This window comes from Columba livia, chromosome W (genome assembly GCF_036013475.1).
Source record: "Columba livia isolate bColLiv1 breed racing homer chromosome W, bColLiv1.pat.W.v2, whole genome shotgun sequence".
In the NCBI taxonomy this organism is placed as follows: Eukaryota; Metazoa; Chordata; class Aves; order Columbiformes; family Columbidae; genus Columba; species Columba livia.
This window is the reverse complement of record NC_088641.1, coordinates 422,214-439,526: the sequence shown is the minus strand read 5'-3', so window position 1 is coordinate 439,526 and position 17,313 is coordinate 422,214. Positions and strand designations below refer to the sequence as shown.

Genomic DNA, 17,313 nt, shown 5'->3' with positions numbered 1-17,313 from the left:
CAGGAAGCCCTCCTATTTTCCTCTCTCTTTTTCAAGGCTCTTTCAAACCCTGATTGAATTAATGTTGTGTGGGGTGTCAAAAATAGAGAATTGAGGTTTCTTAATTCTCAGAACAGTTTCAAACAAATGGCAGAGCATTAAGGAGTCGTACTTGAAGCAGTTGACTTGTTAGAGCACCCGTCACCATGCCGTTGCTCTCCAGCGGCGCCGTGCCTGCTGTCCTGGGTCAAACAGCGGTTGTTGCAGTGTCATGGCTTTGATGGAGCCCCTTAGCTTGGTCTTAGGTTTATTTTCAAACTTTTTTTGATTTTGTGTCTTTTGAGTAGTGTTTAACCGTGCCCAGCACTTGGAGCGGTGCGAGTCCCTGTTCTGTGCTAGCGCTCAGCATTTCTAGAATAATCCGGTATAACTGTGCCCAGCACTTGGAGCGGTGCGAGTCCCTGTTCTGTGCTAGCACTCAGCATTTCTAGAATAATCCGGTATAACCGTGCCCAGCACTTGGAGCGGTGCGAGTCCCTGTTCTGTGCTAGCGCTCAGCATTTCTAGAATAATCCGGTATAACTGTGCCCAGCACTTGGAGCGGTGCGAGTCCCTGTTCTGTGCTAGCGCTCAGCATTTCTAGAATAATCCGGTATAACCGTGCCCAGCACTTGGAGCGGTGCGAGTCCCTGTTCTGTGCTAGCACTCAGCATTTCTAGAATAATCCGGTATAACCGTGCCCAGCACTTGGAGCGGTGCGAGTCCCTGTTCTGTGCTAGCGCTCAGCATTTCTAGAATAATCCGGTATTATGTGGCATGCTCGGTATTTTTTATGAGACACATGGATGGCACCAATCCATCCCAACTCTGTGTGTGTGTGCGAAAATTGTGTTTGATCTTTTCTGTTCCTAAAAGAAGAAAAGAACCGAGGATGAGCAGTTGATAAACAGAACTGGGTTGAAAGTTTTCGCACCTTTTAGCACAAAATACACACTGGGAAGTGGGGGAATTTTTGCCGCTGTGCTTCGTGCATGGCGGGTGTTTATCAGGCGACTTAGGGCATGCGTGGGCAGATAGCGTGCCTTTAGATTGACTGTGTGGTAAATGTTGTTGGAATAGCACACTGCTCAATGGCTGGAATAACCCGTGTGCGCGCTCCTCTCTCCAATAGGCAGTTCCGTATTCCAGGGAGTTCAAACAGAAATATGACTATTTCCGGAAGAAGTTGAAGAAGCCGGTGAGTGGGGCCGCGCCGCCTCGCGCGGGGAGCGGTTGCGCCGCGGCCGGGCTAACGACGGGCTGCTGGGGCGCAGCCACGGGCTGCCGCGTCCTGCCGGAGCACAGCACCACCTCTGCCGGGGTGTGCTGCTCCTGGAGGGGCTGAGTCGGAACCGAGAAAATGAAGAGTTTGAATTTGATTGATGCATTAACAAAAGCGTTTACAAATCTTTAAAGACTCCCGTTTTCTGTATGAGTGCAAAATTAAAGTGACGAGGCAGCAAGGAGGTAGCAATGATTCCCTGGTTCCCTAGGGTAGTTTACAAGCCTTTAGGTTGAAAATAGGCTTGAGGATCGATATTGCTCCTTCAGAGCTGGAGCAGGTCGGCAGAGCGGCGCCCACGCGTGTGCTGGGGCTGCACGTGCTTCCGCTGTTCCTGTTTTCAGGAGCACCTTTAACGTGAAGAGCACTCGGCATTAGCTCGGATATGATAGTGGCTCATAATGAACCGTCAGCAGCCTCGGCAGCGCCAGCTCTGATTTGGAGCAGGACTTGCCCGTGCCGTTACTTTTCTTGTTGTTTTCATCGCTCTGTCAAATATCAGAGAAGTCTCTGGACCGCAGCTGGTTCACCGTGTGCTGTCAGCCCGAGACTTAAAGCGCTGGGAAACAAACACAAGGGGAAGCTTTATAGATCAGATGCATCATCTGTCACCGCTGGTCAGTAGTTTGCTGGAATGCTTGTTTATTGAAACCAACAAGTGTAATATAATCTCCTTTCACGTAGGCTGATATACCAAACAGATTTGAGATGAAGCTACACAGAAATAACATTTTTGAGGAGTCGTACAGAAGAATCATGTCCGTGAAGAGGCCCGACGTCCTGAAAGCCAGGCTCTGGATCGAATTCGAGTCGGAGAAAGGACTTGACTACGGCGGGGTGGCCAGAGAGTGGTTTTTCCTCTTGTCCAAGGAGATGTTCAACCCCTATTACGGTCTCTTTGAATATTCAGCAACGTAAGTGTCCATTAAAATATTTCTGTTCCTAGGGGGTGTGCATTAGATTTTGCACAAGAGGCAAAGTTACACCAGCAGGTGGTTAGATGAGTATGTGCTTTTCCAAGAACCTTCCACACTGTTCCTGAGATCCCGTGAAACATTTGGGTTATCAGGACGGTGAGAGGAGCAGGAGGCGCTTTCTGCCCTCCCGTCCGTCCAGAACGACAGTGCTGATGTGTAACGGCAGCAAACAGCTTCTCGTTCACGGTTCAGCAGTTCCGCGGCAGTGGCCTTGCCTAAGTGTAAGTCTGTGTGTCCCATTTCCAAACCTCGGAGCAATCCGTGAGCACAAATGAGGGCGCGAGTCTCTCCGGTGCCCGTGTTGTGGTGCGCTGGCGTAGTTCAGGTGCTGTGCGCAGCTGCTGTCAGGATGGCTCTCTTAGCTGCAGGAGGCAGTTCTGCTGTTTGATGTCAACATCAAGCTCTCTCCTTTCTCTAATAAGCGCTGATGAAGCAGGTGAACAGAGGCTGCATAATGTGTCTCAGAAAAGACGTTCTGCTGCTGAGGGACACAAGCGACCGGCGCTGATAGCTCAGAACGCCTGCCTGTTAATGGGGTTTGCTGCACACACGCCTGTTTTCAAATATTGAAACTTAGGGGATATAGGTCGCTGTAAATATTTTAAAAGTTATTTCGTTTTGGGTCCAGAAACTTAACGAGATATTTTAAGAAATAGTGGGGGGAGGGAACAATTATGAGAACAAAAAGCTTTAAAACCTGGTATCTTTCTTCAGAGACGTAAGAGCATACTGCAGATTAAAACCAGCGCTGTTACACCCGTGTCTTGTTGTGACACGCCTGGATTTGTGAAAGTATCCCAGTCCTTTACCGGCCTTTTCCAGGGCCCTGGAGGTTAAGATCTTCCAGAGCTGTTCTCTAGTGCCTGCGGCTGAAGGTGCTGGGAGGAAGGCGCTCTGTGGCCTGACAGATGGACCGTGAGGAAATGGCATTGGCACACTGCTGCAAAGAGAGCACGAGCTGGCCCCAAGCTCCCATTCCTTCTGAACATCATCTGAATATCTGGGTATTTAAAGACGCAGTTACTAGGATTTGTTTTTCTTTCCCCACCAAGGGACAACTACACTCTCCAGATCAATCCTAATTCAGGCCTTTGTAATGAAGATCATCTGTCGTATTTCACCTTCATTGGCCGTGTTGCTGGGCTGGCCGTGTATCACGGGAAGCTGCTGGATGGTGAGTGATGGCACTGGGTGGCAATGCTGCCGTCGCCCGGGTTTATTATGGGAAGGAAATCACTTTGGGGTGTAGTGTTTCTGGGAGAAAGTCTGAGAGGAAGCAGTGGAAGTGCAGCTCTCGGAAGCTGTGTTCCTGATGGGAGCGTGTGCTCCACAAACGCGTTTCAGATACGGCTTTGCTCCTGTCAGCCAGCATTGCTAAACGACCACATCCCTAAAGGGAAGGCGCTGGGCTGCCCTGCAGACTGCAGCCCGCGGCTGCGGGTGTCAGCCGCAGCAGCCCCGGCTGGACGAGACAATATTCTTCCTGCCAGGCTTGAAATCCCACAATAAACAAACAAGCCAACGTCAGAAACTTCTTCTAGCATGTCCTTTGGGAGAAGAATGGCGGTTTGAGCTGGGTTAGAGTACCTTGGGCTCAGTTCCCTGGCTTTCGTGTCCCTTCCTCATCAGCGTTAGTGTCTAATGGCACATGGTAATTAATGGCATCGTTCTTGTAATTGAAAAATGGGACTTTGTGTGGTGCTGCGTCCAGCTAAGCGGCGGCGCTGGGGCTGGGGCGGTGTCCCCGCCGGCTCCGGGGTGCGGTGCGGTGCGGTGCGGTGCGGGACGCTCTGCCCTCTCTTGCAGGCTTCTTCATCCGGCCCTTCTACAAGATGATGCTGGGCAAGCCCATCACGCTGAAGGACATGGAGTCCGTGGTAAGGGCCCGTGCTCCCGGCGCAGCGCTCCGCCAGTCCCCACCCCGGAGCGCCCGGGAACCCGCGCTGTCGCCCCGCGCTGTCGCCCCGCGCTGTCGCCCCGCGCTGTCGCCCCGCGCTGTCACCCCCCGCTGTCGCCCCCCGCTGTCACCCCCCGCTGTCGCCCCGCACTGTCACCCCGCTCGCAAATCTGCGACTTCTGGCGCTCTTGCTTGGAAATATGTAGTGATAGTAACATCTTTTTTGTCCTTTCCTTTTTCCCTTGGGTCAGTTTTAAGTTATGGACCTAATACATGAAGATGTATTCTAAGAAATTAGAGGGGTCTTTTGTTCAGCAAACTTCAAGGCTTTTAATAACAGCAACACAGTCAGTTATTGTATAGTGTATTCTCACTGTAATGGTGTGATATATGTTAGCAAATTGTGTTGAAAAGAAGGTACAGTTTTATCAAGAAGACATTTTCTAACCAATAATTTGAGACCACCATATACATCTTTACCTAATAAGATATGTAGAGTCAGTTTATTGAGTTGTATAATGGTGCAATTACAAGTCAATTAAGAAAAATACATATGAGTAAAGTAATCCATCTTACCCTGCTTTAGGGTAGCCGTGAAAATATGTGAGTCTCACCTTTCCAACCCTTTGGGAGTTCTGGTTTAAGATGTTTATATGTTCAATTTAAAGTACACATTTAGTGTTCATGTTTAAAGTTTGTGTAAAATCTGCTGTAGGACAGCGAATACTACAACTCTTTGAAGTGGATTCTGGAAAATGACCCCACAGAGCTGGATCTCATGTTCTGCATAGATGAGGAAAACTTCGGACAGGTATGTAAAGGTTATCCCGGAAGTGAGTATTGGTTGTCGCCCACAAGTAATTCCACGTGGGCAGCCCGTCCTGGTTGCGGCGCGGCCCGGCTCGGGACGAGAGGCCGGCCAGCACAGCCGCCCGCGCCGGCCTCTCCCGAGCTGGGGCTGCCGGGCCCGGAGCAGGACGGGAACCTGGGGGAGGAAGGTCTCCCCCTCCTTCTCCCTTCCCTCCTCCTCTTCCCTCCTCCTCTTCCCTCCTTCTTCTCCTCCTCTTCCCTCCTTCTTCTCCTCCTCTTCCCTCCTTCTTCTCCTCTTCTTCCCTCCTTCTTCTCCTCTTCTTCCCTCCTTCTTCTCCTCTTCTTCATCTCCTCTTCTTCCCTTCTTCTTCATCTCCTCTTCTTCCCTTCTTCTTCTCCTCTTCTTCCCTTCTTCTTCCCTTCTTCTTCTTCTCCTCTTCTTCCCTCCTCCTTGTCCTCTTCCCTCCTCCTTCTCCTCTTCCCTCCTCCTTCTCCTCTTCCCTCCTCCTTCTCCTCTTCCCTCCTCCTCCTCCTCTTCCCTCCTCCTCCTCCTCTTCCCTCCTCCTCCTCTTCTTCCCTCCTCCTTCTCTTCTTCCCTCCTCCTCCTCCTCTTCTTCCCTCCTTCTCCTCTTCTTCTGTTTTCCTCTCTTCCCTTCTCCTCCTCTTCCTTCTCTCTTTGCTGCTTCTCTCTTCCCTTCTGCTCACTTATCGATTGCCTCCCCCCTCTCCCCCCTCTCCCCTCCCCTCTCCATTCCCCTTTCCCCCCTCTCCATTCCCCTCTCCCCACTCTCCTCCCTCTCCCCCATCTCCTTTCCCCTCTACCCCCCTTCTCTCTGTACCCCCTTCTCTCCCTGTCCCCCCCTTCTCTCCCTGTCCCCCCTTCTCTCCCTGTCCCCCCTTCTCTCCCTGTCCCCCCTTCTCTCTCTGTCCCCCCTTCTCTCTCTTCCCCCCTTCTCTCTCTTCCCCCCTTCTCTCTCTGTCCCCCCTTCTCTCTCTGTCCCCCCTTCTCTCCCTGTCCCCCCTTCTCTCCCTGTCCCCCCTTCTCTCTCTTCCCCCCCTTCTCTCTCTTCCCCCCCTTCTCTCTCTTCCCCCCCTTCTCTCTCTTCCCCCCCCTTCTCTCTCTTCCCCCCCTTCTCTCTCTTCCCCCCCTTCTCTCTCTTCCCCCCCTTCTCTCTCTTCCCCCCCTTCTCTCTCTTCCCCCCCTTCTCTCTCTTCCCCCCCCTTCTCTCTCTTCCCCCCCTTCTCTCTCTTCCCCCCCTTCTCTCTCTTCCCCCCCTTCTCTCTCTTCCCCCCCCTTCTCTCTCTTCCCCCCCCTTCTCTCTCTTCCCCCCCCTTCTCTCTCTTCCCCCCCCTTCTCTCTCTTCCCCCCCCTTCTCTCTCTTCCCCCCCCTTCTCTCTCTTCCCCCCCCTTCTCTCTCTGTCCCCCCTTCTCTCTCTTCCCCCCCTTCTCTCTCTTCCCCCCCTTCTCTCTCTTCCCCCCCTTCTCTCTCTTCCCCCCCCTTCTCTCTCTTCCCCCCCTTCTCTCTCTTCCCCCCCCTTCTCTCTCTTCCCCCCCCTTCTCTCTCTTCCCCCCCCTTCTCTCTCTTCCCCCCCCTTCTCTCTCTTCCCCCCCCTTCTCTCTCTTCCCCCCCCTTCTCTCTCTTCCCCCCCCTTCTCTCTCTTCCCCCCCCTTCTCTCTCTTCCCCCCCCTTCTCTCTCTTCCCCCCCCTTCTCTCTCTTCCCCCCCCTTCTCTCTCTTCCCCCCCCTTCTCTCTCTTCCCCCCCCTTCTCTCTCTGTCCCCCCCCTTCTCTCTCTGTCCCCCCCCTTCTCTCTGTCCCCCCCCTTCTCTCTGTCCCCCCCCTTCTCTCTGTCCCCCCCCTTCTCTCTGTCCCCCCCCTTCTCTCTGTCCCCCCCCCCTTCTGTCTGTCCCCCCCTTCTCTCTCTGTCCCCCCTTCTCTCTCTGTCCCCCCCTTCTCGCTCTGTTCCCCCTTCTCTCCCTGTCCCCCCCTTCTCGCTCTGTCCACCCCTCCCCCCCTTCTCTCTCTGTCCACCCCTCCCCCCCTTCTCTCTCTGTCCACCCCTCCCCCCCTTCCCTCTGTGTCCCCCCCCTTCCCTCTGTGTCCCCCCCCTTCCCTCTGTGTCCCCCCCCTTCCCTCTGTGTCCCCCCCCTTCCCTCTGTGTCCCCCCTTCTCTCTGTGTCCCCCCCTTCTCTCTGTCCCCCCCCCTTCTCTCTGTCCCCCCCCCTTCTCTCTGTTCCCCCCCCCCTCCTCTCTGTTACCCCCCCCTTCTCTCTGTTCCCCCCCCCCTTCTCTCTTCCCCCCCTTCTCTCTCTTCCCCCCCCTTCTCTCTCTTCCCCCCTCTTCTCTCTCTGTCCCCCCCTTCCCTCTCTGTCCACCCCTCCCCCCCTTCTCTCTGTGTCCCCCCCTTCTCTCTGTGTCCCCCCCTTCTCTCTGTGTCCCCCCCTTCTCTCTGTGTCCCCCCCTTCTCTCTGTGTCCCCCCCTTCTCTCTGTGTCCCCCCCCTTCTCTCTGTGTCCCCCCTTCTCTCTGTGTCCCCCCCCTTCTCTCTGTGTCCCCCCCCCTTCTCTCTGTGTCCCCCCCCCCTTCTCTCTGTGTCCCCCCCCCCTTCTCTCTGTGTCCCCCCCCCCCTTCTCTCTGTGTCCCCCCCCCCTTCTCTCTGTGTCCCCCCCCCCTTCTCTCTCTCTCCCCCCCCTTCTCTCTCTCCCCCCCCCTTCTCTCTCTGGTCCCCCCCCTTTAACTCTGGTCCCCCCCCCTTTACCTCTGGTCCCCCCCCCTTCTCTCTGTCCCCCCCCCCTCTCTCTGTCCCCCCCCCTCTCTCTGTCCCCCCCCTCTGTCCCCCCCCTCTCTCTGTCCCCCCCCTTCTCTCTGTCCCCCCCCTTCTCTCTGTCCCCCCCCTTCTCTCTGTCCCCCCCTTCTCTCTCTGTCCCCCCCTTCTCTCTCTGTCCCCCCCCTTCTCTCTCTGTCCCCCCCCTTCTCTCTCTGTCCCCCCCCTTCTCTCTCTGTCCCCCCCCTTCTCTCTCTGTCCCCCCCCCTTCTCTCTCTGTCCCCCCCCTTCTCTCTCTGTCCCCCCCCTTCTCTCTCTGTCCCCCCCCTTCTCTCTCTGTCCCCCCCTTCTCTCTCTGTCCCCCCCTTCTCTCTCTGTCCCCCCCTTCTCTCTCTGTCCCCCCCTTCTCTCTCTGTCCCCCCCTTCTCTCTCTGTCCCCCCCTTCTCTCTCTGTCCCCCCCTTCTCTCTCTGTCCCCCCCTTCTCTCTCTGTCCCCCCCTTCTCTCTCTGTCCCCCCCTTCTCTCTCTGTCCCCCCCTTCTCTCTCTTCCCCCCCTTCTCTCTCTTCCCCCCCCTTCTCTCTCTTCCCCCCCCTTCTCTCTCTTCCCCCCCCTTCTCTCTCTTCCCCCCCCTTCTCTCTCTTCCCCCCCTCTCTCTCTGTCCCCCCCCCTCTCCCTGTCCCCCCCCCTCTCCCTGTCCCCCCCCCTCTCCCTGTCCCCCCCCCTCTCCCTGTCCCCCCCCCTCTCCCTGTCCCCCCCTTCTCTCTCTGTACCCCCCTTCTCTCTCTGTCCCCCCCCTTCTCTCTCTGTCCCCCCCCTTCTCTCTCTGTCCCCCCCCTTCTCTCTCTGTCCCCCCCCTTCTCTCTCTGTCCCCCCCCTTCTCTCTCTGTCCCCCCCCTTCTCTCTCTGTCCCCCCCCTTCTCTCTCTGTCCCCCCCCTTCTCTCTCTGTCCCCCCCCTTCTCTCTCTGTCCCCCCTTCTCTCTCTGTCCCCCCCCTTCTCTCTCTTCCCCCCCTTCTCTCTCTTCCCCCCCTTCTCTCTCTTCCCCCCCTTCTCTCTCTTCCCCCCCTTCTCTCTCTTCCCCCCCCTTCTCTCTCTGTCCCCCCCCCTTCTCTCTCTTCCCCCCTTCTCTCTCTGTTCCCCCCCTTCTCTCTCTTCCCCCCCCTTCTCTCTCTTCCCCCCCCTTCTCTCTCTTCCCCCCCTTCTCTCTCTTCCCCCCCCTTCTCTCTCTTCCCCCCCCTTCTCTCTCTTCCCCCCCCTTCTCTCTCTTCCCCCCCCTCTCTCTCTTCCCCCCCCTCTCTCTCTGTCCCCCCCTTCTCTCTCTTCCCCCCCCTCTCTCTCTTCCCCCCCCTCTCTCTCTGTCCCCCCCCCTCTCTCTCTGTCCCCCCCCTTCTCTCTCTGTCCCCCCCCCTTCTCTCTCTTCCCCCCCCTTCTCTCTCTGTCCCCCCCCTTCTCTCTCTTCCCCCCCCTTCTCTCTCTTCCCCCCCCTTCTCTCTGTGTCCCCCCCTTCTCTCTGTGTCCCCCCCTTCTCTCTGTGTCCCCCCCTTCTCTCTGTGTCCCCCCCTTCTCTCTGTGTCCCCCCCTTCTCTCTGTGTCCCCCCCTTCTCTCTGTGTCCCCCCCTTCTCTCTGTCCCCCCCCCTTCTCTCTGTCCCCCCCCCCTTCTCTCTGTCCCCCCCCCCTTCTCTCTGTCCCCCCCCCTTCTCTCTGTCCCCCCCCTTCTCTCTGTCCCCCCCTTCTCTCTCTTCCCCCCCTTCTCTCCCTGTCCCCCCCTTCTCTCCCTGTCCCCCCCTTCTCTCCCTGTCCCCCCCCTTCTCTCCCTGTCCCCCCCCTTCTCTCCCTGTCCCCCCCCTTCTCTCTCTGTCCCCCCCCTTCTCTCCCTGTCCCCCCCTTCTCTCCCTGTCCCCCCCCTTCTCTCCCTGTCCCCCCCCTTCTCGCTCTGTCCCCCCTTCTCTCTCGCCCCCCCTCCCCCCCTTCCCTCTGTGTCCCCCCCCTTCCCTCTGTGTCCCCCCCCTTCTCTCTGTGTCCCCCCTTCTCTCTGTGTCCCCCCTTCTCTCTCTGTCCCCCCCTTCCCTCTGTGTCCCCCCCTTCCCTCTGTGTCCCCCCCTTCCCTCTGTGTCCCCCCCCTTCCCTCTGTGTCCCCCCCTTTATCTCTGGTCCCCCCCCCTTCTCTCTGTCCCCCCCCCCTTCTCTCTGTCCCCCCCCCTTCTCTCTGTCCCCCCCCTTCTCTCTCTGTCCCCCCCTTCTCTCTCTGTCTCCCCCCCTTCTCTCTCTGTCTCCCCCCCTTCTCTCCCTGTCTCCCCCTTCTCTCTCTTCCCCCCACTTCTCTCTCTTCCCCCCCCTCCTCTATCTTCCTCCCGCTCCTCTATCTTCTCCCCCCCCTCTATATTCTCCCCTCCCTCTATCTTCCCCCCCCCCACCTTCTCCCCCCCCCCACCTTCTCCCCCCCCCACCTTCTCCCCCCCCTTCCTGTCTTCCCCCCCCTTCCTGTCTTCCCCCCCCTCCTGTCTTCCCCCCTTCTCTCTTCCACCCCTTCTGTCTTCCCCCCCTCTATCTTCTCCCCCGCCCTCTATCTTCTCCCCCCCTTCTATCTTCTCCCCCCCTTCTATCTTCTCCCCCCCTCTATCTTCTCCCCCCATCCATCTTTCCCCCCCATCATTCCCCCCTCTATCTTCCCCCCCCGTCCTCTATCTTCCCCCCCGTCCTCTATCTTCCCCCCCGTCCTCTATCTTCTCCCCCCCTCCTCTATCTTCTCCCCCCCTCCTCTCTATCTTCTCCCCCCCTCCTCTATCTTCTCCCCCCCTCCTCTATCTTCTCCCCCCCTCCTCTATCTTCTCCCCCCCTCCTCTATCTTCTCCCCCCCCTCCTCTATCTTCTCCCCCCCTCCTCTATCTTCTCCCCCCCTCCTCTATCTTCTCCCCCCCTCCTCTATCTTCTCCCCCCCTCCTCTATCTTCTCCCCCCCTCCTCTATCTTCTCCCCCCCTCCTCTATCTTCTCCCCCCCTCCTCTATCTTCTCCCCCCCTCCTCTATCTTCTCCCCCCCTCCTCTATCTTCTCCCCCCCTCCTCTATCTTCTCCCCCCCTCCTCTATCTTCCCCCCCCCTCCTCTATCTTCTCCCCCCCTCCTCTATCTTCCCCCCCCCTCCTCTATCTTCCCCCCCCCTCCTCTATCTTCCCCCCCCTCCTCTATCTTCCCCCCCCTCCTCTATCTTCCCCCCCCCTCCTCTATCTTCCCCCCCCCTCCTCTATCTTCCCCCCCCCTCCTCTATCTTCCCCCCCCTCCTCTATCTTCCCCCCCCCTCCTCTATCTTCCCCCCCCCTCCTCTATCTTCCCCCCCCCTCCTCTATCTTCCCCCCCCCTCCTCTATCTTCTCCCCCCCTCCTCTATCTTCTCCCCCCCTCCTCTATCTTCTCCCCCCCTCCTCTATCTTCTCCCCCCCTCCTCTATCTTCCCCCCCCCTCCTCTATCTTCCCCCCCCCTCCTCTATCTTCCCCCCCCTCCTCTATCTTCCCCCCCCTCCTCTATCTTCCCCCCCCCTCCTCTATCTTCCCCCCCCCTCCTCTATCTTCCCCCCCCCTCCTCTATCTTCCCCCCCCCCTCCTCTATCTTCCCCCCCCCTCCTCTATCTTCTCCCCCCCTCCTCTATCTTCTCCCCCCCTCCTCTATCTTCTCCCCCCCTCCTCTATCTTCTCCCCCCCTCCTCTATCTTCCCCCCCCCTCCTCTATCTTCCCCCCCCCTCCTCTATCTTCCCCCCCCCTCCTCTATCTTCCCCCCCCCTCCTCTATCTTCCCCCCCCCTCCTCTATCTTCCCCCCCCCTCCTCTATCTTCCCCCCCCCTCCTCTATCTTCCCCCCCCCTCCTCTATCTTCCCCCCCCTCCTCTATCTTCTCCCCCCCCTCCTCTATCTTCTCCCCCCCTCCTCTATCTTCTCCCCCCCTCCTCTATCTTCTCCCCCCCTCCTCTATCTTCCCCCCCCCTCCTCTAGATTCTCCCCCCCTCCTCTATCTTCTCCCCCCCTCCTCTATCTTCTCCCCCCCTCCTCTATCTTCTCCCCCCCTCCTCTATCTTCTCCCCCCCTCCTCTATCTTCTCCCCCCCTCCTCTATCTTTTCCCCCCCCACCTTCTCCCCCCCACTCCTGTCTTCCCCCCCACTCCTGTCTTACCCCCCCCCTTCTGTTTCCCCCCCTCTATCTTTCCCCTCCCCTATCTTTCCCGTACATCTTCCCCCCCTCCTATCTATCGTCCCCCCCCACCATCTCTCGTCCCCCCTCCTATCTTCCCCCCCCCCATCTTCCCCCCCTCCTATCTATCATCCCCCCCCTCCTATTTCCCCCCCCTCCTATCTATCTTCCCCCCCACCTTCCAGCCCCCCATCTTCCCTCCCCCCCCTCCTATCTATCTTCCCCCCCCCATCTATCTTCCCCCCCCATCTATCTTCCCCCCCCTCCTATCTATCTTCCGCCCCCCCATCTATCTTCCCCCCCCATCTATCTTCCCCCCCCTCCTATCTATCTTCCGCCCCCCCCTATCTATCTTCCCCCCCCCCCATCTATCTTCCCCCCCCATCTATCTTCCCCCCCCTCCTATCTATCTTCCCCCCCCTCCTATCTATCTTCCCCCCCCTCCTATCTATCTTCCCCCCCCATCTATCTTCCCCCCCCCTCCTATCTATCTTCCCCCCCCTCCTATCTATCTTCCCCCCCCCCTATCTATCTTCCCCCCCCCTCCTATCTATCTTCCCCCCCCCTCCTATCTATCTTCCCCCCCCCCTCCTATCTATCTTCCCCCCCCCCTCCTATCTATCTTCCCCCCCCCCTCCTATCTATCTTCCCCCCCCCTCCTATCTATCTTCCCCCCCCCTCCTATCTATCTTCCCCCCCCCCTCCTATCTATCTTCCCCCCCCCCTGCTATCTATCTTCCCCCCCATCTATCTTCCCCCCCCTCCTATCTATCTTCCCCCCCCCACCTATCTATCTTCCCCCCCCCCACCTATCTATCTTCCCCCCCCCCCACCTATCTATCTTCCCCCCCCCCTCCTATCTATCTTCCCCCCCCCCCTCCTATCTATCTTCCCCCCCCCACCTATCTATCTTCCCCCCCCCACCTATCTATCTTCCCCCCCCCCACCTATCTATCTTCCCCCCCCCACCTATCTATCTTCCCCCCCCACCTATCTATCTTCCCCCCCCCACCTATCTATCTTCCCCCCCCCACCTATCTATCTTCCCCCCCCTCCTATCTATCTTCCCCCCCCTCCTATCTATCTTCCCCCCCCCCACCTATCTATCTTCCCCCCCCCCCTATCTATCTTCCCCCCCCCCTCCTATCTATCTTCCCCCCCCTCCTATCTATCTTCCCCCCCCCCTCCTATCTATCTTCCCCCCCCCCTCCTATCTATCTTCCCCCCCCCTCCTATCTATCTTCCCCCCCCCCTCCTATCTATCTTCCCCCCCCCCCCATCTATCTTCCCCCCCCCCCTCCTATCTATCTTCCCCCCCCCCTCCTATCTATCTTCCCCCCCCTCCTATCTATCTTCCCCCCCCCCTCCTATCTATCTTCCCCCCCCCCTCCTATCTATCTTCCCCCCCCCTCCTATCTATCTTCCCCCCCCCCCTCCTATCTATCTTCCCCCCCCCCTCCTATCTATCTTCCCCCCCCCCTCCTATCTATCTTCCCCCCCCCTCCTATCTATCTTCCCCCCCCCCTCCTATCTATCTTCCCCCCCCCTCCTATCTATCTTCCCCCCCCCCCTCCTATCTATCTTCCCCCCCCCCTCCTATCTATCTTCCCCCCCCCTCCTATCTATCTTCCCCCCCCCTCCTATCTATCTTCCCCCCCCCCCTCCTATCTATCTTCCCCCCCCCCCCCTCCTATCTATCTTCCCCCCCCCCTCCTATCTATCTTCCCCCCCCCCCTCCTATCTATCTTCCCCCCCCCCCTCCTATCTATCTTCCCCCCCCCCCCCTATCTATCTTCCCCCCCCCCTCCTATCTATCTTCCCCCCCCCCTCCTATCTATCTTCCCCCCCCCCCACCTATCTATCTTCCCCCCCCCCCACCTATCTATCTTCCCCCCCCCCCACCTATCTATCTTCCCCCCCCCTCTCCTATCTATCTTCCCCCCCCTCTCCTATCTATCTTCCCCCCCCTCTCCTATCTATCTTCCCCCCCCTCTCCTATCTATCTTCCCCCCCCCTCCTATCTATCTTCCCCCCCCTCTCCTATCTATCTTCCCCCCCCCTCTCCTATCTATCTTCCCCCCCCCCCTCCTATCTATCTTCCCCCCCCCCTCCTATCTATCTTCCCCCCCCCCTCCTATCTATCTTCCCCCCGCCCCCTCCTATCTATCTTCCCCCCCCCCTCCTATCTATCTTCCCCCCCCCCTCCTATCTATCTTCCCCCCCCCCTCCTATCTATCTTCCCCCCCCCCCCCTATCTATCTTCCCCCCCCTCTCCTATCTATCTTCCCCCCCCTCTCCTATCTATCTTCCCCCCCCCCCTCCTATCTATCTTCCCCCCCCCCTCCTATCTATCTTCCCCCCCCCTCCTATCTATCTTCCCCCCCCCCTCCTATCTATCTTCCCCCCCCCCCTCCTATCTATCTTCCCCCCCCCCTCCTATCTATCTTCCCCCCCCCCTCCTATCTATCTTCCCCCCCCCCCTCCTATCTATCTTCCCCCCCCGCTCCTATCTATCTTCCCCCCCCCCCATCTATCTTCCCCCCCCCCATCTATCTTCCCCCCCCCCCATCTATCTTCCCCCCCCCCTCCTATCTATCTTCCCCCCCCCTCCTATCTATCTTCCCCCCCCCCTCCTATCTATCTTCCCCCCCCCCTCCTATCTATCTTCCCCCCCCCCCTCCTATCTATCTTCCCCCCCCCCTCCTATCTATCTTCCCCCCCCCTCCTATCTATCTTCCCCCCCCCCTCCTATCTATCTTCCCCCCCCCCCTCCTATCTATCTTCCCCCCCCCCTCCTATCTATCTTCCCCCCCCCCCCTCCTATCTATCTTCCCCCCCCCCTCCTATCTATCTTCCCCCCCCCCTCCTATCTATCTTCCCCCCCCCCCTCCTATCTATCTTCCCCCCCCCCTCCTATCTATCTTCCCCCCCCCCCTCCTATCTATCTTCCCCCCCCCCCTCCTATCTATCTTCCCCCCCCCCCCTCCTATCTATCTTCCCCCCCCCCTCCTATCTATCTTCCCCCCCCCCTCCTATCTATCTTCCCCCCCCCTCCTATCTATCTTCCCCCCCCCCCTCCTATCTATCTTCCCCCCCCCTCCTATCTATCTTCCCCCCCCCCTCCTATCTATCTTCCCCCCCCCCCTCCTATCTATCTTCCCCCCCCCCTCCTATCTATCTTCCCCCCCCCCCCCATCTATCTTCCCCCCCCCCCATCTATCTTCCCCCCCCCTCCTATCTATCTTCCCCCCCCTCCTATCTATCTTCCCCCCCCCTCCTATCTATCTTCCCCCCCCCCTCCTATCTATCTTCCCCCCCCCCCTCCTATCTATCTTCCCCCCCCCCTCCTATCTATCTTCCCCCCCCCCTCCTATCTATCTTCCCCCCCCCCTCCTATCTATCTTCCCCCCCCCCTCCTATCTATCTTCCCCCCCCCCCTCCTATCTATCTTCCCCCCCCCCCTCCTATCTATCTTCCCCCCCCCCCTCCTATCTATCTTCCCCCCCCCCCTCCTATCTATCTTCCCCCCCCCCCCTCCTATCTATCTTCCCCCCCCCCCTCCTATCTATCTTCCCCCCCCCCCTCCTATCTATCTTCCCCCCCCCCCTCCTATCTATCTTCCCCCCCCCCATCTATCTTCCCCCCCCCCATCTATCTTCCCCCCCCCCCCATCTATCTTCCCCCCCCCCTCCTATCTATCTTCCCCCCCCCCTCCTATCTATCTTCCCCCCCCCCCTCCTATCTATCTTCCCCCCCCCCCTCCTATCTATCTTCCCCCCCCCCTCCTATCTATCTTCCCCCCCCCCTCCTATCTATCTTCCCCCCCCCCCTCCTATCTATCTTCCCCCCCCCCCTCCTATCTATCTTCCCCCCCCCCTCCTATCTATCTTCCCCCCCCCCCTCCTATCTATCTTCCCCCCCCCCCTCCTATCTATCTTCCCCCCCCCCTCCTATCTATCTTCCCCCCCCCTCCTATCTATCTTCCCCCCCCCCTCCTATCTATCTTCCCCCCCCCCTCCTATCTATCTTCCCCCCCCCCTCCTATCTATCTTCCCCCCCCCCTCCTATCTATCTTCCCCCCCCCCCTCCTATCTATCTTCCCCCCCCCCTCCTATCTATCTTCCCCCCCCCCCTCCTATCTATCTTCCCCCCCCCCCTCCTATCTATCTTCCCCCCCCCCCTCCTATCTATCTTCCCCCCCCCCCCCTCCTATCTATCTTCCCCCCCCCCTCCTATCTATCTTCCCCCCCCCCCTCCTATCTATCTTCCCCCCCCCCCTCCTATCTATCTTCCCCCCCCCCCTCCTATCTATCTTCCCCCCCCCCCTCCTATCTATCTTCCCCCCCCCCTCCTATCTATCTTCCCCCCCCCTCCTATCTATCTTCCCCCCCCCCTCCTATCTATCTTCCCCCCCCCCCTCCTATCTATCTTCCCCCCCCCCTCCTATCTATCTTCCCCCCCCCCCTCCTATCTATCTTCCCCCCCCCCCTATCTATCTATCTTCCCCCCCCCCCATCTATCTATCTTCCCCCCCCCCTCCTATCTATCTTCCCCCCCCCCCTCCTATCTATCTTCCCCCCCCCTCCTATCTATCTATCTTCCCCCCCCCCCATCTATCTATCTTCCCCCCCCCCTCCTATCTATCTATCTTCCCCCCCCCCATCTATCTATCTTCCCCCCCCCCCATCTATCTATCTTCCCCCCCCCCCATCCTATCTATCTTCCCCCCCCCCTCCTATCTATCTTCCCCCCCCCCCTCCTATCTATCTTCCCCCCCCCCTCCTATCTATCTATCTTCCCCCCCCCCCTATCTATCTATCTTCCCCCCCCCCCCTATCTATCTATCTTCCCCCCCCCCCTCCTATCTATCTTCCCCCCCCCCTCCTATCTATCTTCCCCCCCCCCTCCTATCTATCTATCTTCCCCCCCCCCTCCTATCTATCTATCTTCCCCCCCCCCTCCTATCTATCTATCTTCCCCCCCCCCATCTATCTATCTTCCCCCCCCCCCATCTATCTATCTTCCCCCCCCCCCTCCTATCTATCTTCCCCCCCCCCCTCCTATCTATCTATCTTCCCCCCCCCCCTATCTATCTATCTTCCCCCCCCCCCTATCTATCTATCTTCCCCCCCCCCCTATCTATCTATCTTCCCCCCCCCCTATCTATCTATCTTCCCCCCCCCCCCTTCTATCTATCTTCCCCCCCCCCCCTATCTATCTATCTTCCCCCCCCCTCCTATCTATCTATCTTCCCCCCCCCTCCTATCTATCTATCTTCCCCCCCCCCTCCTATCTATCTATCTTCCCCCCCCCCCTCCTATCTATCTTCCCCCCCCCTATCTATCTATCTTCCCCCCCCCCCTATCTATCTATCTTCCCCCCCCCCA

At 58.6% G+C, this 17,313-nt stretch overlaps 1 protein-coding gene across 11 annotated transcripts in view; it reads left to right on the top strand.

The window, feature by feature from the left end:
• The window catches only part of LOC102092327 (E3 ubiquitin-protein ligase NEDD4-like), a 122,222-nt gene that overhangs the window by 95,376 nt on the left and 9,533 nt on the right, over positions 1-17,313 (top strand). For all 11 annotated transcript variants that reach the window (XM_065044519.1, XM_065044516.1, XM_065044517.1 and 8 more), the window contains 5 exons: positions 1,151-1,216; positions 1,985-2,214; positions 3,330-3,451; positions 4,084-4,154; positions 4,890-4,985. In XM_065044519.1, coding sequence (XP_064900591.1) covers positions 1,151-1,216; positions 1,985-2,214; positions 3,330-3,451; positions 4,084-4,154; positions 4,890-4,985 — 585 coding nt within the window. The remainder of the gene's footprint in view (positions 1-1,150; positions 1,217-1,984; positions 2,215-3,329; positions 3,452-4,083; positions 4,155-4,889; positions 4,986-17,313) is intronic.